The sequence below is a fragment of the Limanda limanda genome, chromosome 10 (assembly GCF_963576545.1).
Source record: "Limanda limanda chromosome 10, fLimLim1.1, whole genome shotgun sequence".
Taxonomy (NCBI): Eukaryota; Metazoa; Chordata; class Actinopteri; order Pleuronectiformes; family Pleuronectidae; genus Limanda; species Limanda limanda.
This window is the reverse complement of record NC_083645.1, coordinates 17580363-17606654: the sequence shown is the minus strand read 5'-3', so window position 1 is coordinate 17606654 and position 26292 is coordinate 17580363. Positions and strand designations below refer to the sequence as shown.

The window sequence follows — 26292 nt, the reverse complement described above, 5'->3', positions numbered from 1 at the left end:
ACAACCAGGGAACGCCCATCTTAGCTTTTACTTTGAAATATACCACTTCAGATAATCCAGACAAACTGTTGGCTTGTTCCCAGATCTCTGCAAACCAGGACGACAAAAGAAACCACAAGTGTCTGTAAACTTTAAAGCTTTGAGAAAATCTCAGGTCCACTCAGCTCGTTGATGTTAATTTGTGAGACGGAGGTGCGATGGTTCTGTGTGTCTGCCGCGATAATAAAAGCTGGGCACAGCTTCGGTCCGTTTACAGTGTAAACAGCAGAGAAACGGCCGACTTCCACTGTTCTCAGAGGGGGATGGGAGCCTGGCAGCTCTGGCAACAGAAACACATCTACAGTACACACACACACACACACACACACAATGCCACACAATCTCACTACAAACAAAACCGTCACCTGCGGAGTCATTGTGATCGTTCCCCACATTTTGTAAAAAAACCTTGTTGAATGCAAAAGCAGAGCGATCACAGGGACGCACAAATGCATCTCCATAAAAACACTGCAGTCTCTTAATAACACCGAGATAAACACACACTGATAAATACACACATCGGCTGTTTATCTGCAGAACAACAGGCCTCAGTTCAGTCTATCACGTGCATCTGTTGTATTAATAAATATGAGCTGGTGCAACACGATAAAGCTGGTGTGTAACACATGCTGCATTAAGGCCTGCTAACCTGGACACACACACACACACACACACACACACACACACACACCACACACACACACACACACACACACACACACACACACACACGCAGAATAATGTGCTCAAAGAAAGGCTGATGCATGCATTTACAGTAAAGAATATGATGTATGTGTGTGTGTGTGTGAGTGTGTGTATATAAATGTTCAGGGTTCCTGGAGTAGGTGACAGCTTTTATACGTAACCCACCCTGCTGACCTCTGACCCTCACTCTGGTCATTCCCATCCTATTGTTTACTCTCCCAGACCCAATCAGCCAACCTGGGAACGTCTCCCACGGCGACCACGGGCCTGGCCAATGAGCAGAGCTTTCTTTGCTCTGTGCAATCTGGATGAGTTTCAAATGTGTGCTCAGCCACACCCACCCACTCACACACACACACACACACACACAGACACTCACACACACACTGGGCCTGGGAGCCAACACTGTGAGCCCACATTGTCCTGTTGAAGCTGAGAAACTGCCGAGCCCCTGTTTGCCCATTAGCAGCCGGCTGGAGGGTCGGCCATGTCCTTACTCCTCACAAGGACACGGGAAAGCAAACGGCGCCTGCAGCTCCTGAGGCGCAATTACATCAGTTCCTGGCATTTATGGATCACCATTTTTCATGCTGCTTTTTTTCTTCCCACTGTTTATCCTATATTGATTTGCTCATTATTTATTTCCTATATAATCCCCTAATGCATCCTTTCCCATTTTCCTCGTTCCAGTGCTTCCCTCAACATTTTGGTTCTGTAAAGGAAATAAAACAGTTGACCATAATAAAAATGTTTATTTCCCCTTTGATTGATCATGATTGAATCTCTACACACTGTAACCTACATTTCTCTAGACACTAAGTGTTTAGGTCTGATTCCTCTCTTTGATCATGCTGTGTTTCAATGTATATTGGCTTTATTGCTCTCGACTAGGCATTGTTGTATTCATGTGATCAGAGGATCTCAACCTTTGACTGTTTAAACACCCCCCCTCCAGTATGGGAGGGATTAGCCGAAGGTATAAAAGTAATGAACTGTTTTCTATCTGTGTGCATATTACAAACTAAACCCTGTGGTATGCACCATGCTCGAGCAATAAAGGAAGGTGACAATACTGTAAGAGTTTTGAGACTCGTTTCCTCGTTGGGAGTGGGATTGTAGAAATTGCCACGACAGTTCCCATTTATGAATTTTTTATCCCATCATGGTTAATTATTTCCTTTCTGCACCGATCAGGCCAGAGAGTTGAGTATCAGCTCCTTTAATGACTCATCTCTGGTCTCTAACCTCACCAGCACCTGCTGAGGCGTCCACAGAGCAGAGGAGAGAGGATACGCTGCCTTCCTCACTCTATTTCCAGCAGTCCTCCTCTTCCTCCCTCGCTATCTCTCCTCCTCCTCACACTCCATATCCGTCTTTCGCTCTGTTCTGCCGCCCCCTGATCCACCCCCCACTGACAGATGCACTATCACATATGCAGACTCTACAAAAAACGCTCCCTCTCAAAGAGATCCTTGGTGGAGCGCTCCAGAGAAACCTTGAATAAGTCATCAAATCAGTGGCGGTCTTCTTTTTCACCTTGGCCCGGTTGCTGCTCTGGTTTTCTCTCGACTCGCACTCACACATTTCCATCCCTCTTATACGTCTGCCAGGCCTCTTTGCCCTGAGTTTATCCACATTTATCTTTTATTCTCTTTACTTTATTTTTCATCTCTAGCTTTCCTCCTCTCCCTCTCTCATCCATCCTTCTGAGCTTTATCTTTAATAACTGTTTTATTCAGTTTCTTCTCTCGCAGATTTTTCTCCCGCGGCCCATGAATCTGACAGCAGGACTGGAATCACATCCCGCCTCAGAGGGGATTTCCGCTGAAACGCTCTCTCTGCCTCTGCTTCATTTTCAGCTTGAGTAAAACCAAACATCTGTCTCACTTTACTCTGTGACTGTAAATACAGTACAACTCGTGCATCAGTTGCACAGAGCTGCAGTGAGTCATAAAGACAGATCGGTTGTTGAAGGTGTTGCCCATCCCGTCATACTAAAGAAGTCGTTCCCATGGTTACTGTACCGAGTCTGCTAATTGTCAAAATGTGATGCTTCATGTTGAGAAAAGAAAAATCCTGAAATGTCTGTCGTCATATTTCTGGGCGGATAATCGCATTGCAGTGCTGCCTGTGGGATGTATAGTAAGTAATGTTAATGAAATGAGCTTTAATCAAACTCTAGAGCCTGTGGACGCACACACGCAGGCGTCAGAAGTTGAAATCTGTCGGGGGGTTTTAATTGAGAACAGAGGAGAGATGGTGCTAAAGAAGCTATATAATCCAATTCATCATGGCAGCAACATAACCTACCCACACATGGATACCAGTGACGCACATCTCCATTGCAGTGTGTGAGTGGGAAGCAGCGCACACGCACAAGTTGCCCGAGGACACCTTGTTCGCGCCTCTCGAATAATCCTCTGTGTTGAGTGAAGCCTGCAGGAGACAGCCACATGTTTAAAATGGATGAGAGCGAGAGGCAGAGGCGCCGAACAACATGAAGACGAAATGCCTCGGCTCAAAGAGACGTGGATTCAATTCATAATGAGAGAGGGAAAAAAGTTGAACCCTGAACAATAGCAGAGATAAGGTTAAGAAAACCTGATCAGCCAGAGTGATGCGTGCATTCATCAGGGCATCCAGGGTCAGTGGAGGATGAGAATGATGATGAGGTGAATCACCAACCAGTTGAGCACCCATGTGAGATTTTGCAGCGACGTGTTGCTCGCTGTAACGGTCATCAAACCACAAATGAGGGAATATCAAATAATATAACATCAGTGCTGATGACATCCAGACGTTTGGAGAATCTTCCCCGAGGAGCTCTGAGGCGGATCCAGAGTTTCTGCAGGTTTCAACAAGTTCAATTCAACACTTTTTTTTAGATCACAATTATTGACATTTAAGACATTGACGATGTCCAGTACAACAGACATGAAGATATATAGGAGTTTTACAGTCTATGCGTGTCATCACAACATTTCTCACATGATGGAAGGTGTGTTAAATGAAGTAAAAGTATTAAAGACCCAGTACAATATATTTAAAAGTTTTTAAGGCCTAAAAATCTGGTGAAAACATTTTGACATTAGACAGTTTAAGACTCTGGTGTTTTGGCAGCTCATGGAGGCCCAGCACCATATATCACTGGACCATATATCTGGTAATCAACTAATTTCATGTGAAGAAAAATATATCAAAGACTCATTCGACATATATATTTAAATTGTTGCATTATGTGAATCACTGACTATGGAGCAGATTTCCAATGATTAACAAAATAACTCTGTTGTTTTCTTCAGGACTAACCTGATTTGTTTGTTTTTTAACAGAGCACATGTCTCCCTTCTGGCTCCGAACATGATCTTGTTTGCATCTGGGATATTTTGGCTTCATTCATGGATAATGGCAGAAAGAGGACAAGCATCGTCCATCTTTTTTTGCAGCCTATGATCTAATCTAATCTTTGTTTGGCTCTGGAACCGAGGAGCAAAATAAACCAATCGGCGTCTCCATTTCATCCGTGATTTACTGCACAAATGCATCATTACACTTGGTCCATGTTGGTTTTGAAACTGGATTCAAGCTTATGTAGTGAACAGCTGCTGTTATCAGAGGTAATCAGCTACATAACAGAACCCACTACGCTGATAAAGGCCACATGATTGAATGATAATATGATGATGACACTAACTCGCAAAATAATATCAGTTATTCTAAAAGCTTTCATGGGCATCATAACATTTGAGTTATTTCACAATGTGCGGAAAATACATTATGGGCCATTTTCTTTTTTCCAGGCTTTGTAATGTGCTTCGGAAATCTGCAACACATTTGGCTCTGACGCCATAACTCCATCATTTTGGTGCGTCAACCAACAATTTGGTTCACACATCATAGGACGGATAATGTGAGTTTCAGTCTCACAGCCCTCTCACTGTATTTGAGGTATGAAAATAAAAATACAAAAAAATAACATTCTCACCCAAATAACTGAGCGTAGGAGGAACAGAAACCCAGTTTACTCAATACAATATTTTCTTTACTATTACATCACTGATGTGCATGAGCGCTGATGTAGAAATAAGAAATAGAAAAACAAATAATGGTTGATGCAAAATCTCAGTAACTCACAACAGAAGCAGGAACATTTCTGTTAGCAGCCGCTGTTCCTCTGCTGAGGTGACGGCTGAAAGTGGAAGCAGAGTCGTCTTAATAAAACATGAATAAACAGCAGAGGGACGGTTTAATGTCTGCAGCTTTGAAGCGCTCACACACAGGGAGAGGTCGGGGATCAGAGAGAACAGAGGCAGGGATGTTAATCTCTCAGAAACACACCTGCGAGCTGGAAAACAACTTCACAGACAAACGTTGGCGGCCTCATTTTCTCTCTCTCTCCTCTCGCTTTTGCACAGTCCAAACTGCTGCTTGACTTCCTGTTACTCCTACAAGCAACATCCACAGCTATACACCTTCTCTGATTCCTCTAGTTTCAGAGCCAGTGAGAATTGTCAGTTTGTATCCTGGTCTATATATACATGTTATTTTCTGTATGTGTGATGTCTCTCTATGCAGCTGCACAGTGATTCAAAGAGAAGGCCCCCCCGTTGCCCTTGGAAGATTTGCTTCTTGCAGCAGACTCAGTCTCTTGTTAATAAGGGTCCTCATCAATTACTCCCCATCAAGATGCTTGCTAAAATAGCCACACTTCCCCTCCTCCTCCTCCTCCTCCTCTTCATCCATCCACCTTTATTATTTAGAACCGCTGGGATCTGCGTTGCCATGGATCCTGTCGTTATGGCTACAAACAACTACGCAAATGTGCCGGAAGTGCACATAGACGCAGGGAGGAGAAGGGAGGGATGGCGGTGGTGATAAGGAGTCTCGGAGGGAAGGGCTTGACCTCTGGTGGAGATCCAGCTGTGATAGCTCTCAGGGTGGAGGGGTGGGGGGTAAAGATTTGTAGACTGCGAGGCTGTTCATCATTCATTTAAAGACAGATGAAGGTCAGGTGCAAACCCCTCAGAGGGATGTGAGAGAGATTACAGTAGATGTGTGGCATTGCAGATAGTGGTTTTCTCTCATGTGCCTCAGTTGTTGCAGATTTCAAAACATTTCCTGGTCTCACCTTGAGAGCTGAAACTCATTTCGTACATCCAACCAGCATCGGCCACTTCAGGAAACCATCAGGAGAATTTCAGAGGTTCATAAGCAGAGAAGTGCTTTAGAGAAAACAGCATTCGAATCCTGCATGTTGCGTCTTTTCCGTCTGTGCGGCCTTGATAGGAAACGGTGATTCATACAAGGTGGATAAGAGAGGAGTTTTTATCGCCCGTGCAGAGATGAGGTTTCGTGGTGCATCCTTGGATCGTCAGGCATCGCCGTGACACTCCTGGAACCCGTCTTTCTCAAACCAAAAGGTGGCACGTGGTTAAAAAAGACAGTTGGAGAGACGTCACTTCCTGTCGCCGTTGGACTGGAGGTGATTTGGGGATGACATGGAGAAATGGATTGAGTTGAGGAGGAGGTGATTCCTCCATGGCAGCGCTCTAATGAGGGAGCTCTTCACTGAGCTGTTAGATCATTAGAGGATCAACAGGCCTCATCTGGTCAATGTGACACTTAACCTCAAACCTGAAGGGAGGAGAAACCTTTGAGAGAAAAAAAGCATGAGAGGCAAATGTCTCTATTGAATTAAGAGAAGTGCCAAATATGATTATGTTCATCTGAGCATTAAAGCTCTGAAGCTGCAACCTTGTCTACAAATTCCCTTCATTTCAACCCACCCACTTTAAGAGGCTTTTCATAATGTTGTCTGCAGCGCCACCTTGTGGTTCAAACACACACTGGACATGAAAGTTGTATTAGTGGAACCGAGTGAGTGTCTGGAGCCTTTGTTTGTTGTGATTGTGGTGGGAGCTGATCGTGGATTATTATTAAAATTAGATTGATAAACAATATTCTCACTGACATAACCTACAGAGGGGAGGGCCAGACAATTTATTTTGTATACATCCTTTAAACATTGATCCACCTTTCCATTTAAGTTAGGAATGAATTTCTCATGATTGTTGTAAATATTATTATCTTGTTGACTTGCTGCTGCAGGCGGCTTCGTTGCACTTCTGACCGGGGTAGGTTTTCCTCACCTTGTGTTTCGACAGCCCAAAAACTGATCAAGACCAATAAGACCAATCAAAACATTGTGACCACCCTTAAACAAAAATAAACAGATGGGTCATGTGAGGTCTGCAAAGAATATTTTGAACTCTGGATGCCAAGGTGAAGCAGCAGTGGTCCGTGGAGGAGACAAACCATCTCCTTCTTCTGTTCTGTGGTCGTCAGCTGTAGTGCAGAAAACGTCAGAGGGAGGCTCTGTAACAGAGCCTGTGTTGGAGCTCATGGGAGGTGAAGGACTTACAGAGTGACGTGAACACTGACGTAATGATGTGACTCGACCACGTGGAAAAACAAACTGGTTCTCAGAAGTTTGCAAGATGAACCAACCCAGAACCAACACTAGCACCAGTTCACCTTGGTTCAAACCGGGTAGAGTGACCCTCATTAACACATATTTTATTATATTATATTTATATTATACTGTATTACATTGCATATTGCAATTTGACACTGTTCACTGTTTTGCTTTTTGCATTTTGAATTTCACTTTTTACTTCACTTTTTATATCTTTTGTCTTTTATATATTTTTATATAGATATGTTTATGTCTAAATAAATGCTACCTTGTATAAATAATACTAGAAAAAGTGAGTAAATAAGAAGTATATAGTGAGTAAATATATATTGTTTTTTTTTTAATTATTATTGTTTTTCTTATGTGTGGTGTATTTATTGTGTGTTTTATGTTTCTATGTTCATTGTATGCACCAATAACCAGAGCAAATTCCAGATAGGTGTTAACCTACTTGGCAATAAATACCTTCTGATTCTGATTCTGATGAGACGTGTGCTACTTTGCGTCATATATTCAGGTGTGGCTCGATTCGATTAAGTGCACGATTGTTTCTTGGGAGGATTATGTGATTCCTTGTGAGTGTTCACACTTTGTGCTTATGGTCACTGTCTATTTCTGTGGTTGCAGATATGTGTGACTGTCTTTCGGAATGTGCCAGACCATATTACACCCTGGTCCCTCCCTCAGACACTGTGCTAAAGTAACAGCTGATGTCAGTGCTGCTTAAAGACACACACACACACACACACACACACACACACACACACACACACACACACACACACACACACACACACACACACACACACACACACACACACACACACACACACACACACACACACACACACACACACACACACACACACACACACACACACACACACACAGAGTTCCTGTTGGCTACGCCCACACTACAACCTGTCTCCCATTAGACAGTAAGGTTGAGGGCACAGTAGGGAGCCAGCCAAAGGGGGAGGAGGGCGGCTCCTACACCTTCCTCTCACCACGACACATCAGCACTTGACACAAGGAGGCTCCACACCACGCCTTCAGTCCCACTCACAGCAGCCCAAGGAGGGGAGGGCAGCTATCTGGGGCACTCAGCACTCCCATGTGCTTGGCTCGATCATGGAGCTGCCCTGTCTTCCTACTGAGTCCCCCACCACAGCCAGCTCCTGCTCCATGGACCCCCTGTACGACAACTGCCCACCTTTCGCCCAGCGAGGGAGGGCCCGGGTGAGGGAAGTGGAGAGTAGGGTGGTGTGCCCGGCTGTAACCAGACTCCCAGGCCCTTGCAGCCCTTGCAGCCCTCTGGCCGGACTGACCCCAGCTGTGGCTGTGGTTCCCACACTGGACGGTGGGGGACGAGTGCCTGGCGCCTGGCCAGACCATAGCTACTGCAGCTGGGGAGGGGGCCGGGGGAGACAGGGCTGGGACGCAGAGCTGGATCAGGGCATGAACAGAGGAAGAGGAGGAGGAGAGAGAAGAGGGGAGCAGGGAGGCTGTGGAGAGGACAGAGCCCATCTCTCCCAGAGCCCCAATCCATCCCAGAGTGAGCAGCACAGGAGTGCTCTGTCTCTGTATGACAACCTGCCTGACGCTGTCACCCCGGAAAACCTCCAGGAGGTCTTCCAGACAGAGACAAGTTTCCAGGAGCAGATGTATCAGGCATGGGCCCCTGAGCACATGCAGGGCCTCATGGAGGCTGAAGGAATGAGTCAAGACAAGAGCCCCTGGTCCTCCTGTGAGATCAGCCTCCCGGAGAGCGGCTCCATCAACCAGGACCAGAATCCAGACCAAGACAAGAAGCGAGAGCAGGAGCCCGAGCTGGACTCAGGATCCTGTGGATTTCAGCAGGCCGACCTTCAGCTCCCATCGTCACCTCACGTCCTGACAGGCAGCTCCCCCCAGCTGTGTCCCACTGAGTGCCAGGCCCTGTGGCCCCCCGAGCAGCCGGCCTGGTCTCCCAGGGTGCCCCCCCCCGTGCCCCAGGCTGACCCGTGTGCCAGCGCCCTCCGCAGCCTCCTCACCAGCCTCCAGCAGCAGATCGGCCGACAGAGGGAGCAGTATGAGGAAAGGATAATCAGGTAATGTTCAGTTCTGTTGGTTTCACATTTCCCTTTTTCGACATTCACAGTTTATTTGAATCACTTTACACAGGTTAGATAAAACCCTGTAGAAGACTGAGTTTAACAGGCTGTTGCTGCTGGCTTCAGTTTCACACTTTCAGTTCACTGACCTGACTTGAGAGTCTTGCTTGTGGTGTGTTTCCAGTGAAGGGCAACACAATGTTCCCAGGCCCAGAGAGCGAGTGTCCACTCAGCTGTGCTGCTCGGGTCACTGACTCGACCACGAGCTTCCCCCGTGTGTCCTGTTCGGTTCCCACGGCACCAACAGCTGCTTTAAAATCTCCCATATTTACACTGAAATTTTTTTATCAAGCACTCAGATGTACTATATTTGCTGCTCGTGTATGTATGCATGTTTTTCTGTGTATTTTCCAAGATAAACAAATTGCGTTGGTAAATAGCTGGAGAAGATTGGTTTTAATAATCTAACCGGACAAATAGAAACAGCTCAAGGCGTCGGAAAGAGAGCTAATTTAAGGTTGTTTCCCTGAACCACACACGTAACTCACACAGGATATTTTTACTTGATAGCCAACTCCATCAAGGAGGTTATGTTTTCACCCGTCTGTTTATTTGTTTGGATCACCATGACACTCGGCCTAAGGAAGTTGTATGGGTCAGCGAAGAATCCATTAAATATTAATTCAGGGGATGAATCCAGGGATTTGATCACTTTCTTTAAAAACTCTTTCACCTTTTGGATTTGTTTGTGTCATCTGTTGCAGCTCGATAATGGACGTGTGCACTCATCTGAGTCACTATGGTAAAATAAATCTAATTGTACATTCGAACCCAAACTTTAGAGACACCCATTCCACCTGCTTAAATGTCAAGCAACCCACCGACATATGAACCAGTAACCTTTCCCGTCTTGTCTCTCCTCATCAGCCTAGAGCAGAGAAATGAGGAGCTGCAGGTTGAGGTTGTGCGGCTGAAAACCAACCTGGTGCAGCAGCGCCACTGGTACCAGGTCATCCAGACTAAGATCGAGGAGTCGGAGAGAGGCCGGGATGCCGCTGAAGCTCGCAACGCCACGCTGCAGAGAGAGATGGATCAGTTCTTCGACACCTTCGGAGAACTGAACAACGAGGCCAAGAAGACAGAGTATATTGTCAAGAGCTTCTGAGGAGGAGAGTGTGTGGTGTGACGACGTGAATGGTGTGTGCAGATTTAGGGGAAAAAGGCAAGAAAGACCTGGTGCTGAGGTTTGTCTCTAGGCAGAACATGTTGCTCTCTCTTTGGGAAGGATTTAAATGTACAGCTATTTCTTCACTGAAACAAAAAGAATCACTGATGTCCACTTTATTAGTTGCGTAAGGGCCAAGTGATAATAACGTTGTGGTCGATGCAATCACACAGGACATCTCTGAAAATAAAAGGAGAAACAAACTGAACGGAAATGTGAGATGTACATTGTTCAATGGCGCTTTCTTTTGAAATCCTGGTAAACACACGAGACTCTCTGATCGCTGTGAAGCTCAGTCCATGTGGGAGAACATGATGCGAGTGAGCGAGTTGGCCACTCCTCAGGTCATTTAAGGCATGACTGAAAGAATAAGGTCATGGTCTTTGAAAGGAAAACATGGTGCGTAAGTCCTCAGTGGCTCCGCAGTGTCGTGTTTCTGCATGTCCATCACACCGTGCAATCAGTTTAAAAAAAAAAAAAGCAGCTCTGCAGTCCATTTCCAACGATCATCTTTAAAGTCTCAATCTCGAGTTGCAAGGTCCAGATTTGGATCCAGGACTCACATCCTCCTTTTAAACCACAATGCTGCTGCTTCTCTGTTGCCGGGGCAACTTCCCCCCCAGACACTGCCTTTACAGACTGCTGTCTTCAGGGACAACTCCAGGGAGATAGAGAGGGAGAGTGTTGCACTGTACATTTGGAAACGCACATACACACACACACAAATATATATAGGCTTACAAGGCAAAAAAATAAATCTTATGAATAGTATTTCAGAACCACAAACATCAAGGTACTGTAAGTAAAAGTAAAGGTGATCTGAACGGATTTGTCTTTTTAAACAAGAGCTACAGTATCTTAGAGGCATCACGACTGCCTTCATGCAAGTTCAACACCCTTATTGTTTGTGTTTCACTGCCGTGGCGTGTGTTCTAAATGACGTCTGACTCAGGGGTCATTTTATTATTGTCTCTGCACTAATGGAATGGTTTAGAAAAAGGTGCGGCCCATGCATTTATCCATCAATGACATTTTTTGACAAGAGGCTTGATTCCCATGGGCCTCGATGTGATCATGTGCAACATTTTGCTAGAACACAAAAATAAATACTACGTGTGGCTTTGAGCCTTCCCCAAACGAATAGGACTACGATAGTCTTTTGATTTACACATTGATAATAAGAACCTTATGTTCAAATCGGGATGATTGCAATATATAGTTCTACAGATATGTTGAAGTTCTACTGTACTGGTAACGAAAGGGTCTACAGTCACTATGCGTGTCAGATCTTGACATCTTTACATACAGTACATTATATCAGGAAATAAAACAGTAACACTGCAACCACAACTTCCCCTAATAGACAGGAGTAAAAGCTCAAAATCCACATCACTCGAGCCAATTCATCAAAGAAAGAACACACCACTGTGGAGATATGCAATCCTGCGAGCTAGCGAAAGGGTCGATCAAAGTTCGGATTAGTGTTTGATCATCTGATGGACGGTAAGTGCGATCGAATTATGGCAAGCTCTTGTTCTTATTGGCGTAACATGCATGAGAGCAGCTGGGGTCAGCACGTGTCTGCACGGATTCGATGACAATGACCTCTGGTTTCAACTTAACATTTGCTAAAAAAATAAAACTATTAAAATACAGGCATACAAAACAAATCCACCACTGCCTCCTTCTGGAAACCTGAAAACCATTACAGGTGCATACATCAATATACTTGATGGAGTTAAACAATATCCACAAAGAAGAGAAAGAGCAACCTTTTTTTACCCCAAAAAACAGCATAGATAGCTTCGACCTCCAGCTTGCAGTCCAAAACAGAGTGTGTAGACAAAGAGGATGAGCCACCAGATCGTGCGGGGAAAAGAAAATAGAAAAATAAACCTTTTCTTTGAGGTTGAACGGGAAAAGAAAACAGAGAAAAGAAGGGGAATGACCGATTGATCTTTAGATATCATATATGGGAGGTGGGGGACTGAGGCAGGCAGACAGAGGGGGCCAATGGACTGTGATCACTGACTCTCGTCCAGCGGTCCCGTCAGTGTGTCGATGCTGCTGCTGTCTGTGTCCGAGGCCAAGGTGTGCTCCGTGGACATGGACGAGATGTCGTTGGCTGAGGAGGACTGTGAGGCGGAACCTGATGCCACATCTGAGACACACACAATGGAGAGGACAAGTACAATGTTGTGAAATTACAAATAATAACAAAAGTTAATTAAGTGGATTCTCTGTCCACTATGACCTATTTCAGGAAACTTGTGTCTTGAGCTGAAGCTACATCACGTTTATGTATAGCTGACACATGAAGAAGGTGCGTGTACTCACCAGAGCAATCTTCTTTCATTAGACCGTTCTTGTTCCTCTCTTCCCAGTCGATCACCTCTTCATAAATAAGTTCTGTGGAGAAAGACGTAATGTTGTGACATCATGTGTTGGATTTGGGGTTGAAAAAAGGGTGAACATTTGAGTTTCACATTCAAAGGACGCAGCAGGAGATTGTCCATGTCAGACATATTCACAACAGGAAAAAGGTGGAGTCTGGATAGAGCGGGCAGGAAGCAGCAAAAGACACTGACATCGTCCCTTATCACCAAAAGCTCTCAAATCCAGTTTGCCTTTCCAAGTTCACATCGTCATTGTCCATGCACATGGCAGTAATTAGTATTTTTTGTTTGTTTTTCTGGGTTGTGTTAGAATCTTCATCAACTTGCATTCTGTGAATTTCTGGGACATTTGCCTGCTGTGTTCTCATATGGGCTCACTCGGATATTTTACAGATAAACCACTAAGGGACTAGCGTGAGAAGTTAAGAAAAATGTCCAGAGCCACTGACTCGGACATTTGTGATGTCCGAGTTAGCTGAACTGAAAAGTCGATGTCTTTCTGGCATCTGGGTTTTCATGAGAAAAGCCATAAACGACCAAGCTGACCTTTAGCTGAAACTTCTTGTGCAATGGGAAAATGAAAATCTACCTACAGATATAATAGAAACATGATTCTAAAGATTCCTGTCCATTTAGTTAAAATGTAAAGGAACTTAAACTGCACTGCTGATATGTTTCCCTAGAGGGCAGTGCATCCTACCTTTCCAATGCTCAATGGAGTGCTCTCGCTCTTCCAGCTGCTTGTCTGAAATCTGGGGTGGAGGCTGTGAAACAGAGAGGAAATACATGTGTCACACCAAGGTCACACACACAACCACTGACACTCATAGAGGGTTTAACCTCGGAAATGTCTTGAATCCAAACATCGCCTCACCGCGTCTGCTTCCCCAGGGTCGTACCACACGTGAATGTAGGGGTGGTTCAGAGCTTCTTCTACGTCGATGCGGGACTCGGGATCAATAACCAGCATTTTGGACAGCAGGTCCCGTGCTTGACCTGCTGTTATGGCAACAGAGGGAGGGCAGGGTTACTATGGAAACAGAACTATGACATCACTTCATTTGAGCGGCCTTCATGAGAACTGATTACTTCCCCTTGTGGTATTGGGAAACATTTCTGGGAATGTCGAGATTTCATCTAGCTTCAGTGACGTGATTTCCTGATCTTAACGTCATAGATTACGGCAGAAAAATGTCTGACCTGATTCATCATTCTCTGAACTAGTGAAAAAGGTCCAGTTTTCAGCCTCTGTAATTTTGTTAGCTAAAGTTTTGTTGTATAAAATATATATTAGTAAAAAGGATGCAAACATCTACACATACAGGGCAAAGTCTTAATATTCAAAATTCTTACTCTTCACTTTGTCTTGCTCTGAGTCAGAAGGGAAGGCCCAGTCGGGGAAAAGATCAGCAAAGCTCAAGCCAGGATACTGTGGCTTGTTCAGGACATAGTTCCTCACAGTCTCCATCAGCCGGTTCATAAACTCCAGACTGGGCGTGCCCAGAACCTCTATCACCTTATTCCACTGGTCGATGTCTGGACAGCATGCTGTTATGGAAAAACCCTGCTGCGGTACTGCATTATGGGTATATATACACATTTGAGTTTATGTGAAGAACATGTGGCAGAGAATCTTGTGTCAGTGAGAAAAAAAAAGCAATAAAAATACAGATGTACCAACAGTCAGGAAGCCTGCGGATTTACCACCGCAGTAAAAATGTTATTACTTCCACAGATGAAAACCAATCTGCCCCAGAACCAGATTGTGTTACACATCCATTCTCTGCCACTCAGGTACGAATGGACAGTAACACTGAAAAAGAGATAGTAAGTGAAGATGTAATCAAACTCATTAGACAGCGCTAATATAAATGCAAATCATCTCCAGAGCTAAAGTTTGATTCCGTGTTTCAATTAAAGGTGATTGCAGATATCTGGACAGAAGAATAATCACTGAAGAGGAGAGGAAACAAAGAGAGCTCTCTGTACAAAATGAGGTCTGCTGGAAAACTTGAGTCATCCCATTCGACAGATAAAGCTCAGAGGACATGATGAGGGAAAAGTCTCGAGAGAGAAAGTGTGCGGGGGTAACTATAATAAAAGAAAATGATCAAGATGAAAGAGCATTTTTATGCCGAATGGGGGTTTGATGGAGGGTGAACGATGTGGGACCCCGAGCTGTGAAGGATACGGTCAGTGCCCTGGAAGATCACGCTGCCCTTTACCATTTCTCCCATGATACACCCCACCGACCAGATGTCCACTGGAAACAGAACAAACACACACATGCACAGAAGGTATTAAAAAAACAGATCACATAAAAACCACACAGTATAATTCTCATTAAATGCAAAGTAAATCAACATGAAAGCTGGGGGGGAAGCAACATGCCCTGTGGTATAAATTTGAACGACAAACATTGAAATGCAGAAGAGCAGCTCTTGATATTTGGTTCTATCCTCTGGCTTCTCCACGGCTGGACATTTTGATCGTATTCTTCTTCCGGCTGACTTTCTTTTCTCTCTCTGGCTGCAGAACAAGACGCAGGCTTCCAGGCCTTTCTCCTCGGCTCTCTGCTTATCAGTTTACACAGCTGTTGCTCCCTGCCTCACTTCTCCCTGTGTGTGAGTGTGCGCGCTCAGCGGCATAGCCAGAGTCCACTGTTTGCTTCAGAGCATTAATATGTGGCGATTCGCCATCCACTCATCTCTTCCCTCCATTTTACCACTGAGGCAGAAAGCTCTCTGTGCTCTGCATCATTACAGAGGACTTAAGATCGAGTCTTTGATGCAGAAGTCTTAACTGAAATCTTTGGACAGGTTACACTGATCATTGCAGTACGTTTGTATTGTAGGCCAAATACTGCCCTCTCAGATTAGGTCACGATGAGGCCTGATTAGTGTTTCATGTTTGTAATCCCTCACAAAGAAAAAGAGAAATGACAAGTCTGACAAAAAACAGTTTGAGAGATTTAGGCTTCTCTTTCGCTATTGGCCGAAATTCGCTGATTGAAGAAATAAATTATTCCTGATTTTAAAACCCTGCAACTGTGTGCTGAGTCTTCTGTCTCTACTTGGTGTTGACAAATGCTTACGCTGACACACCAAGCAGGATGTAGTCCTTTTAAGGGTAGGAGAGATCCATTCGGCCACTATGCAGCCGACAGACCACAGGTCCACAGTATGCAGAGTAGTAGCATAATGCAGGCAGTCACTCATAAAAAAAACATTGGATGAGCAACTAGAGCACAACTGGATCAAAGATTTCACACTGTGTATTATAAGAGAACAATAAGCAAGCTCATCCTGCTTGACAGCCTGTTCCATCTGTTCAACTCTGATATGCTTCTTACTCAAAGGCTTTTGTGAAGCAAACAATCGAATCTACTGGACAAACATGTTGTCATGAATCTGTTCTAAATCACATCATGTTTCCTCTGCATCATGCTCTGTAATATATTTTTGTAAACAATCTGATATATATTTAAGAATTAAATTCATGTATGAGGAGCCAGTATCAACTATTGACTGTATATAAATATGGAGACGTCTCCAATTCCTCCCAAGATCCAGATATGAAGCCAAAACACCCCAGATAAGAATGCTGCCATCTTGTGCTTTAAGTTCCCGTGTCTGTGCAGAAGCGATCGGAAGATGAAGCACAACCAATCGTGAGTCAGTCTGAGCTGTCAATCATAACCCTTCACCCTGATTTAGAGCATCAAATAACCAAACCAGAGAAACATGAACACATGAACATACATCACACTATCTAAAATCTCAGAAGGCATCTTTGAGAAAAATAAATAAACCTGTTGTTCTGAGACTGCTCACCATTCTCCTTATACTTCATGCCTAGAATGACCTCTGGGGCGCGGTAGTATCTGGTCACCACATAGGGGGTCATCATGAAGTTAGTGCAAGCTGTCCGTGCCAGGCCAAAGTCCAAGATCTTCAGAGTGCAATCCGACTTCACCACAATGTTGCTGGGCTTCAGATCCTGAGGGGAGAGAAACTCTATAAATCTATAGAAACATACACAAATAAAGACATTGTCCCGGAGGTGTGTATTTGTACACAGACATGAGATGGCGAAAGATAAGAAGGGACACAATGGACAGAGCAGTCTCTCGGTCTCCAGCCCCTATATTACCGCCACCTCCTGAACTGTGTGGAGCACTTGTGTGATTAAACGTGACTTCAGAAGAAAGAACAAACATGGAGGAGGACTGACATCATGTGTTCTTTTCTGCAGCGAAAAAACTAAACATACTATGGATTATTTTTCAGGCCCTGGATATAAGAAAAATCCTAATCAACTTTATTAATTTTGCTATTAAGTATAGCATGTTGAATCTTGGGTGGATTACATGCATCACACTGCTACATTTTACTTCTGCAGTAGTTCAGAGAGTGTCAAAGCACATAAACTAGCTCAAGCTGCTTTCAGACAGGGACTGAGGTCTTTTCCAGAGGGGCTGTATGTGAGATGGAAGAAAAAGGTGAAAACATTTTGCTTTAAAAGCCAAAACACATTCATGAAGAGCATTTGGGGACATGATGGTTACAGGCACAAAGAAAAGTCTCTATCATTATTCCCCTATTGTTTTAAAGCATCGGCCTGAGGACAGTAAATGCACGCGCAAACCCCATCGCAAATTGTTATGGAAAGCTAAAAATGGATTTGAATTAACTACTCATTAAAACTATTTATTTTCCTAAATGAGTAATCTGCTGTTCGCCAGCCAGCACTCGACTCGCTCAGTGTGACACCCCTCAATTTCCTTCCCTCTTTCAGACTGATCACATTGACGGCCTCTCTGGAATCCAAAGGATGGAAATATATCACAACGATGGAAAAAAACTTTAATCCCTGTAACTAATGAGCAAACTAATTCATTATTTGTTGTGGTTACAGGTGCAAACAGAACATGCTTCTGACCAAACTCAGATTGATATTAGGTAACTATATTTCAGCAGTTTTTAAAAAATGTATTGTTATTAACTATTTCCCAACTAGAACAATTATTCCTTGTCCTTACCCTATGGATGATGCCAGCAGAGTGCAAGTGGCTGATGCCACAGAGGATCTGGTAGAGCAGGTAGGACATCCTCTCATGGTCCAGGTCCATGTGGATCACCTGGCACAGGCTGGCGTCCATCAGCTCCATCACCAGATACCTGAGAGTGGAGGAAGGAATGAAAAACAGTCACGAATTAATTAAAGTATAAGGTAACACCAGGAGAATGAAAAATCAGTAAAGAACCACTTAACAGAAAAGTGACAGATAATATAAACAGTTACTATAGAGAGCAAATACTGTGACACTGATGCAGAGCAGTTGTAGACACTGACAAGTAAATAGAAGTTAAAATCTCTGAATGTGAAAAAGAAAGTGAAAAACTTCAGTGCCACTCACAGATCCTGGAATTCCTCCAGGGACTTCTGAGGCGTGAACACATTGATCAGACGGATGATCTGCGAGCAGAGAGACAGGCCATTAGTCCACTCTGTTACTCTCCCAGCTACATCCACTTCACTGTGGAGAGCTCGACAACAGAGGGCAGAGCACTAAGAGGGTTTGCCTGGATCCCCTCACTCAGATCAGGAAACTTTATCGCCGCTGCAGAGAGCTAACTCTCTTTGTTCTGTTGACTGAAGTTTGGTTTTGGTTTTCTTAATTTAACACACAAAGCTGTAGGCGTTGGCTGCCAGTCATCCCCCCCCTGCTCGACTCCAAATCACATAAGAAGGATCCTATTTTTGGCTTTGGAGAAGATGTGACCATGAACTTTCCATCCTTTAACCATGCTAAATAATTTATTTTATAAAAAACACCTTCAATGATTTATTACAGCTGTTAACATCTATGTCAAATATAAATCACACATACCAGCAAATACAAAAAAGAAGAGTCTCATAAATAAATTTTATAAATGAAATGATCATCAGCCTTACATTTTTGTGGTTGACACATTTGAGCAGCACCAACTCCCTGTAGGCCCGCTTAGCATGGGTCTGGTTCTGGAAGGGTCGACACAGCTTCTTCACAGCAACAGGTATACTCAGGACTGTGTCCAGAGCAGAGCTGCACACACAATATATGTACAAAGGAGGGAGGATGAAAAGACAAAGGAAGAAAGTTAATACATCTTACAGAGATTGATTTTCTCTTATCACTTTAAACAATAAGAGCAGATGCAGAAAAATACAAATCAAAAGAATAGGAACAGCAAAGAGACCTCACTCAATTGCACTGCAATAGACATACTTATAAAAGTGTGGGTAATTTTCAAAGCCATACCAGTCGAACAAGCAAATTTCTTTGCAGCAATTTCCCAATTTTAGTCTTAGGGTGGAGCTCAGGAAAAGCTGATCAAGTATCCAAAAATGGAAAGAGCTCATCATGAATGTGCCGTGCTACCGATTAAATTAATTAAATCGTGAGCAAGCAGAAATCTTGCCTTCATGCTGGTACCAGAGAACAGATCAGTGGGTAACACAAAACATTGTTGGTGCAATTATATCTCAGGCAAACATCATGGTAATGTGTTTGGGGAGAAAGGATAGTGGAGCATGTCAAAAGCTTGGAGCTTAGCCACACACCATTGCAAACAAATCCTCTGGTGACTATGAATATTCATTTGAAATTGCAAATGAAGCTAAAAACATCTTCTATTAAATTGGATAGAGAAAATGTTGGGAAAATACTTGTCATAGTCACTGGAGAAGCTCTTAAATGATTTGTATTCAATTGGAAGACTGTACGATATATACATATTTCACTCGCTATGAACATCATATAGCTTCAATAAAAAACAAGTTGACAAAGAATACAACAACATTTATTGAAAAGGGGTTGAGATTAGAACACGTGATATTTCAAATCCATGATTCTACTTACAGGTTAGCAACTTTAAGGTAAGTAGGGGTGGGAATTGCAGGGCAGCGATATAATAAAATACACAATACATGGCCTGTGATAATCGATATCTTGAAAGGCAATTACATAACCATACATCCTAAAATCTGCCTAATTGGAGAAGAGTACAAAATGCTCCTATAGAGGTCAGATCTATGTACTACTTAGTGTTTACTTACTTTACTAAGGCAACAACTGTTTGATTTATGTAATTAAGAGAAGTCAGATTTAACAAAACCCTCAGGCTATTAACACAACCAACAGGAGAACAGCCTCTCACCAGACGATGCCCTGGGCCCCAGAACCGATTGCACGGAGCTGCTGGAAGCGTTTGAGCACGGTGAAGGTGGAGTCCCCCACCTGAACGCTGTAGAACTGGCTCTCGGCCTCACTCATCCTGCTGAGCACTCAGGACCACCAGCACTGTCTGCGGGGGGTAGACAACACACACACACACACAATAAATATAGAGAAGAAGAATAAAAGAAACAGATAAACAAACAAATCCCCAAACTGTGCGACAGAATAGTGAACGAGTTACACCGCATCATAACACCATTATTACGCTGTTAAGAAACCCGAGCCCCTCTCTCAGTCCACTGAATCCCTCAGATGAGCCTCAGTGAGTCAGTCCCTGGCATCTCTCCCTTCATTTTCAGCACCATCTAAAGCCGACCAATCCGCCGCCGCCGCTTTTGTGTGCTGCCCAGTTTGCTCATCTGACAAAAGGTACCGGCGCTGCAGCTGAAGTCGAGGCTGTAAATGCCTTGGCGAGCGTGTAGTGGAGAACAGAGGCAGCTGACAGCTTGGAGTTCCTGAGGCTCTCGACGCCATCTTCAAACTCCCACTGACACGCTCATACATAACGCACACATGCACGCTTATTTAGACAACGTTTAGGTAGAGCGAGGTTGTTATTCTTTCATCTGCAACCAGCTACCATGTGCATATACAGCCATCATCAGAGGATGAGCATGTGCTAATTGAAACATGTTATTAGATGTGTTATGCTAATAGTGTTTATTAAAAAATATGGCAGGGTTAGCAATTATTCCTCAGGAACAGGAGGATGAGTCTTTGCCAGGGTTTGAGTGTGTGGGCGAGGACACACTATTGTATAGCCATGCAAGTAGCAACAGAGCGAGAAGTCACTGCTGTTTGTCATTCCCTCAGTAAACAGCCACACGTTGGATTCCGATATTTTAGTCTTGTCTGTTTGATAAGTGCTCACTGGTTTTCATGGTCACGGAGACAATATGCCAAAAAAAAAAAAAAAAAAAGCAGCAAGGGATATGTTGAGATTGAGTAGAGCTAAAAAGGTTCGGTTTTCACAACATGATGAAAAGACCTGTACTGTGTGAGCAGCTGTCAGATGACAGACTCCAAGGCTATCAACCTTTAGTCTAGTCTGGTCGATACTTAGAGAATTTATTATTCCATTCTTTGTAAAGGCCTCTATTTTATTAATGTTACATGTTCTGTGATTTATTTTAAGTGTTTGTATAATTTCTTCTCGTCTTTGTTTGGGTGAGCTCACCGGAACAAATTCCATTCAAGTCTGTTGATATGGTAATTAATAAATAAGTCTCGAGTTAATTCCAAATGGAGTGATAAAAAGAGTATTATTGAAAATAATTGGAATATCTCATTATACACTATTATTTTGAAAGTTTAGTTATGTATTTTCATAATTTGATAATGAATTATCTTGTCATTAATTAATCAACGATGAGAAAATATAAATATTTTCAGATTGTTTGTAATTGTAGAAGTAAAGTTGTTAAAGCCTCAATAATTTGTAAGATTCTTCATGGCAAGGTCTCAGACAGGACAACAATAAACTCTGAACATTTGAAAGTGAAAAGATCCTTCAATATCCAATATTATATTATTATTATAATATTGGACATTTTTATTTGCTCATTCCCATTCTTTTTAATAAAATGTTAATATAACAGTGATTATATAAGTGAATGATGAAGATGGGACTAATGAAGTAGTAGACTGAGAATAATAACAGACTTGACCACGTGATAAACATAAAGATGGGACTGTCACTGTCTTTACTGGCCTCAAAATGTAATTCAAACAAAAACCTTTAGCATGTGCTATCAGATTTGATGTTTGTATGCGTTTCATCTTATTATCATCCATCAGTTAACTCCTGCATGTAATATTTCCTAAACCAACACATTCTCTGCCCAACATCTTAGGTGTTTGTGTATCTCCTCAGTTGTTTTTTCTGTTTTTTCTGTTTCTTTATAGCAAGGTTTCTTTTTTTCTTGAATGTGTCATCTTTTCCCTTTTCTGTGCCTCTTTGTAAATGTATAAACACTGGGAGAGAAATCTGCCTTCAGATGTAGGAGGTGTGGGTCTGCAGCTCAACCATTACTCAGATGAAAAATGAATCCTTCTCGTCACTCGCTATACTTTCATCCTGTGCCTCCCTGGTTTCTTCTCCTTCTCCTTCTTTACATTACATTACATTTCATTTAGCTGACGCTTTTATCCAAAGCGACTTACAATAAGTGCATTCAACCCTGAGGGTACAAACCAAGAACAACAAGAATCAAGACAGTAAAATTTCTTCGAAATAAAGCAAAACTACAGAGTGCTATAAGTAAGTGCCATTTTAGTGCTACCAAAGTGTTAGTTTTCAAAAGTGGTTAGTGGTTTTTTTTTTTTTTTTTTTTTTTTTTTATTCAAGGTACAGTCGGAAGAGGTATGTTTTTAGTTTTCGACGAAAGATGTGTAAACTTTCAGATGTCCGGATGTCGAGTGGGAGCTCATTCCACCATTTAGGAGCTAGGACAGCAAACAGTCGTGATTTTGATGAGTGTTTAGCTCGCAGTGAAGGAGGAACGAGTCGTTTAGCTGAAGCAGAGCGGAGAGAACGTGCTGGTGTGTAGTGTTTGACCATGTCCTGGATGTAAACTGGACCTGATCTGTTTACAGCATGGTATGCGAGTACTAGTGTTTTGAACCGGATGCGGGCAGTCACTGGTAGCCTTCTCCCATGTATATCCAACTGACTCTCACTGGTTACACCCAAGAGGGGGGTGAGCTGCAAAGACCTTCACTCCGTGCTTATCTCACTCTTTCCGATTTCCTTGACTTTGTCTTCCTCTCTTTTATGCTCTTGACATTCCCTCACTCTTCTGCCCTTTGCTATCTTTAGTCTTCCCTGTGGTTTCATCAAGGATATGTCCACTGAGGGACTAAATGTCCTGTCAGCCACATTTTTGATGAATATTTAGCTGGTAGAGTTTTCTTCATATGATTACATACAAATGTAAGTGCAGGTACAGAGGAAACATGGTGGATTAGAATAAAAGTTTTTCAATTGACATGCATCGTGGATTCAACAGAGCACGTCAAACAAACAAATATCCAACAATAACAGTTGCATCTTTACCTTAACGTCTCGTGCATTGATTCAAAACACACACATCAATCTAAAGAACACTGTGGAGGCTTCATTAATCATCACTATAACCTATTTCAGCAAAAACTGACAGCCAGTAATACAATCTTTCACTTCCTGTTAAGATTGGGGCTTAACATATAGACTAAATGTGTAGTTGACTCAGCACATATATACAGACACTGACAGGAAACGATTGAAGAAACTGTGTGTGAGCTCAGAGTAACAGACACAAGAGCTGACACGTGTTATTGCTCATGTCGGCAAGAAAAGAGGAAACCCAGAAACCGACAGTCATTTGTGTAATCATGAGGTTTGCGTTAACAATTACTTAAACCTGATCCATCCCAGTAAACGCACAGGAAAAAACTGCCCAGTAATCGGCCACCATATTAGGTACAGTAGCCTCTGATTGTTCATTTCCTCAGAACGCTGTGATTAACTGGCCTCTGCTTCCCAAACACCATTAAGGCATCATGCTAACATTTCCCCTGCAAAGACAAACCTGCCAGTGTCTTCTATGTGGAGCTAGTTGCTCCCTCTTCAGGAACATTATTGATCCTGTCTCATTTATATTTAGCTACAGACATTCACTGCAGATTTGATTAGAAGAGGAAGTTTTTCATAATTTGATTTAAAGATTACATTAAGTTTTATTATCTCCGCCAAGGAGGTTATGTTTTCACCCCTGTCCATTTTTAGTTGGTTGGTTTGTTTGTAAGCAAGATTACACTAAATCCACTGAATGGATTATCATGAAACTAGGTGGATGGAAGCAGAATGGGACGTGGATGAACCCTAATATACGTTTGGTGCGGATCATTGTGAGATAATCAACATTTAAATCGACTTCTAAGAGAATAAGTAATGGGGGGAACTGGCGTTTATGAGAGTGTGCAACTTGAGATTCAAATAAAGATCAGTATCAACTAGATTTGAAAGTTTATAAGTACATTTGATTCAGAAGATCATCATTTTGCTCCGATAGGATTTTGTTTCTTTAGGCGAGTTGATAAAACTAGTGACCTTGGCACAAACTTCACCATCCTCAACTCCCAGCACATCATGGTGACAACTGTCCAGTCCAGTCCAGTCCAGTGCAGCTTGGGGTCACAACGCAGCCATGGCTCTGAGTAGGGAGCTGGATGGAAGTCAGTGAGCTGACTAGGATATCAGATTAGCATGGCCTGAAGACTCTGCATCTCAGCACGATGAGTTACAAAACACACACAGCCGGAACAGGCAAAACCACTTGTACTGTATGTGGCTGCTGCACTAGAGATGTGAGCTACAGCTGCAAGATGACAACTGTTTCCAAGAGGACACAAGACCACTAGGCCGATGGAGGGGTGGGTGAAGGGTTGGAGTCCACACAGGGGTCTCAGGGGCTGCAGCCAATCCAACACGATTGAAGTAAATGTTGACCAATTACATGACATATCATTTAGCTGACAGCAGAAATACACATAAAGTGCCTCCATACTGCTCCTGTGGGGTCATCCAAGTGTCTGTGTTTACTCCATGTTTTTAGTCTAAATGTCCACTTGGATCACAGCAGACATTCAGGCTAAAAACAAACATGGTGTAAATGACCTTGTTTCAAGTCGAATTTGAATGTCTTGGCTTACCGAAACACTTGGATGACACCGCAGGAGCAGTTTGGAGACATGTCGTGTTTTTTGGATTTGGCTGCAACCCTGTTGACCCCTGAAAAGTGTTCTGTGGACTCAAACACTTCTCCCATCCCTCCATCGGCACAGTGGTGAATGGATAATGAGTGAACTGGGTGAACTATCCCTTTAATGGGAAACAATGCAAGTAGCCCTGTGACCACTCCTGCTCTCCTTGTTATGAATGTATATAAATACATGTCTGATCCCTCTCTCGACCCCTGCCAATCTGTTTGCTCTGACAGGCTTCAGGCTGCAGTGACAGCGGCTGAGCGATGTGTGGACGAGCCGGAACTTGCCCCTGGTGAACTACACAGCACGGTCCTCCTCCGCCAGCACACCGAACCCTGCGTGACTGGTGCCAGTGGGGGCACTGGTTTGTAGAAGCAGCTGTGACACTGGGCCAACAGACATGTCAGTCCTTCAGCTATGAGGACTGTGGGTGAGTTCACTGAGTGACACTCCTCAGATGCAACGTGTGAGAGTGGGATCTATTTTTTTTATTGTATCACCACACGCAGCCCTGTGTACTCGGAGGTATGAAGTCACCGCCGCAGCACAGCTGGCTCACCGAGGAGTCTCCGGTTCACCCAGCGGGAGTCACTCCGACATGAAGCCGGTTAAACGCACCTCGTCTCCGGGTGGTGACAAAGTTACCGAGGCCCGCTACTCTCCCCGCCCGGCTCCTCCCGTCACTTCTGCCGGCAGCGATGCGGTGGTCGGGCCGGGGCTGAACCGGGAGCTCCGCGGACCAGCGGACCGGCAGAGGAAGCGGAGGAGGCGGCAGACTTACCTTCTCCCTTCGCCGTCCCCAGGCCGCTGCCGAGCATCTAACACACGGCTCACCCTCTCCACGTCTCCCGGGCTCATGCGACACTCGGGGGGAGTCGAGCGGAAGGAGCCGGCCGGGCTGTCGGGACCAGGTCGGGACACGGGGCGCTTCCTCCCGGCTGCTCGGTGACTCCAGCGGCGGCGGCGGCGGCACGGAGGCTCGGGCTGCTGCTGCGGAGGAAGGCGACGTCACGACAGGCGCAGGACGAGCATGCGGGTGACGTCACCGCGCAGAGTTGACGCTGGCGCAAACTTTATTCCCCCCCCCCCCAAAATAAACTTTTCTTTACTTCAGCAAATCAAACGTGGTTTTATCATCCGATCATTGACCGAAGTATTTGTAAAGTAACACATCACAACATACTTACATCTTAAAAACAGAGTACTTCTTACAGTATCAAAAATATTTACACCTGCAGCAGAATGAGCCCTCATATATTATTCTGTAGTATATTGGATTATTATTGACGGTGAATTCGTTAATCATGGTGCACAAAATATTCAGATATTAT

General features: G+C 43.8%; 2 protein-coding genes across 2 annotated transcripts; one reads left to right on the top strand and one right to left on the bottom strand.

Annotated features, from left to right (window-relative positions):
• Positions 1-8220: 8220 nt before the first annotated feature.
• LOC133011580 (uncharacterized) lies at positions 8221-10745 on the top strand. The gene is made up of 2 exons (XM_061079338.1): positions 8221-9309; positions 10240-10745. Exons 1-2 carry the CDS (start codon positions 8351-8353, stop codon positions 10475-10477), a joined length of 1197 nt encoding a protein of 398 aa, XP_060935321.1. The 5' UTR covers positions 8221-8350; the 3' UTR covers positions 10478-10745.
• On the bottom strand, positions 10639-25968 carry mapk9 (mitogen-activated protein kinase 9). Its single transcript, XM_061079337.1, has 12 exons — positions 25743-25968; positions 20136-20282; positions 18892-19021; positions 18353-18411; positions 17975-18113; positions 16767-16932; positions 15125-15196; positions 14287-14469; positions 13808-13932; positions 13634-13697; positions 12875-12946; positions 10639-12698 (listed from the first exon to the last, which is right to left on the bottom strand). The coding sequence occupies exons 2-12, from the start codon at positions 20249-20251 to the stop codon at positions 12562-12564; spliced, it is 1263 nt and encodes a 420-aa protein (XP_060935320.1). The 5' UTR covers positions 20252-20282; positions 25743-25968; the 3' UTR covers positions 10639-12561.
• Positions 25969-26292: the final 324 nt, after the last annotated feature.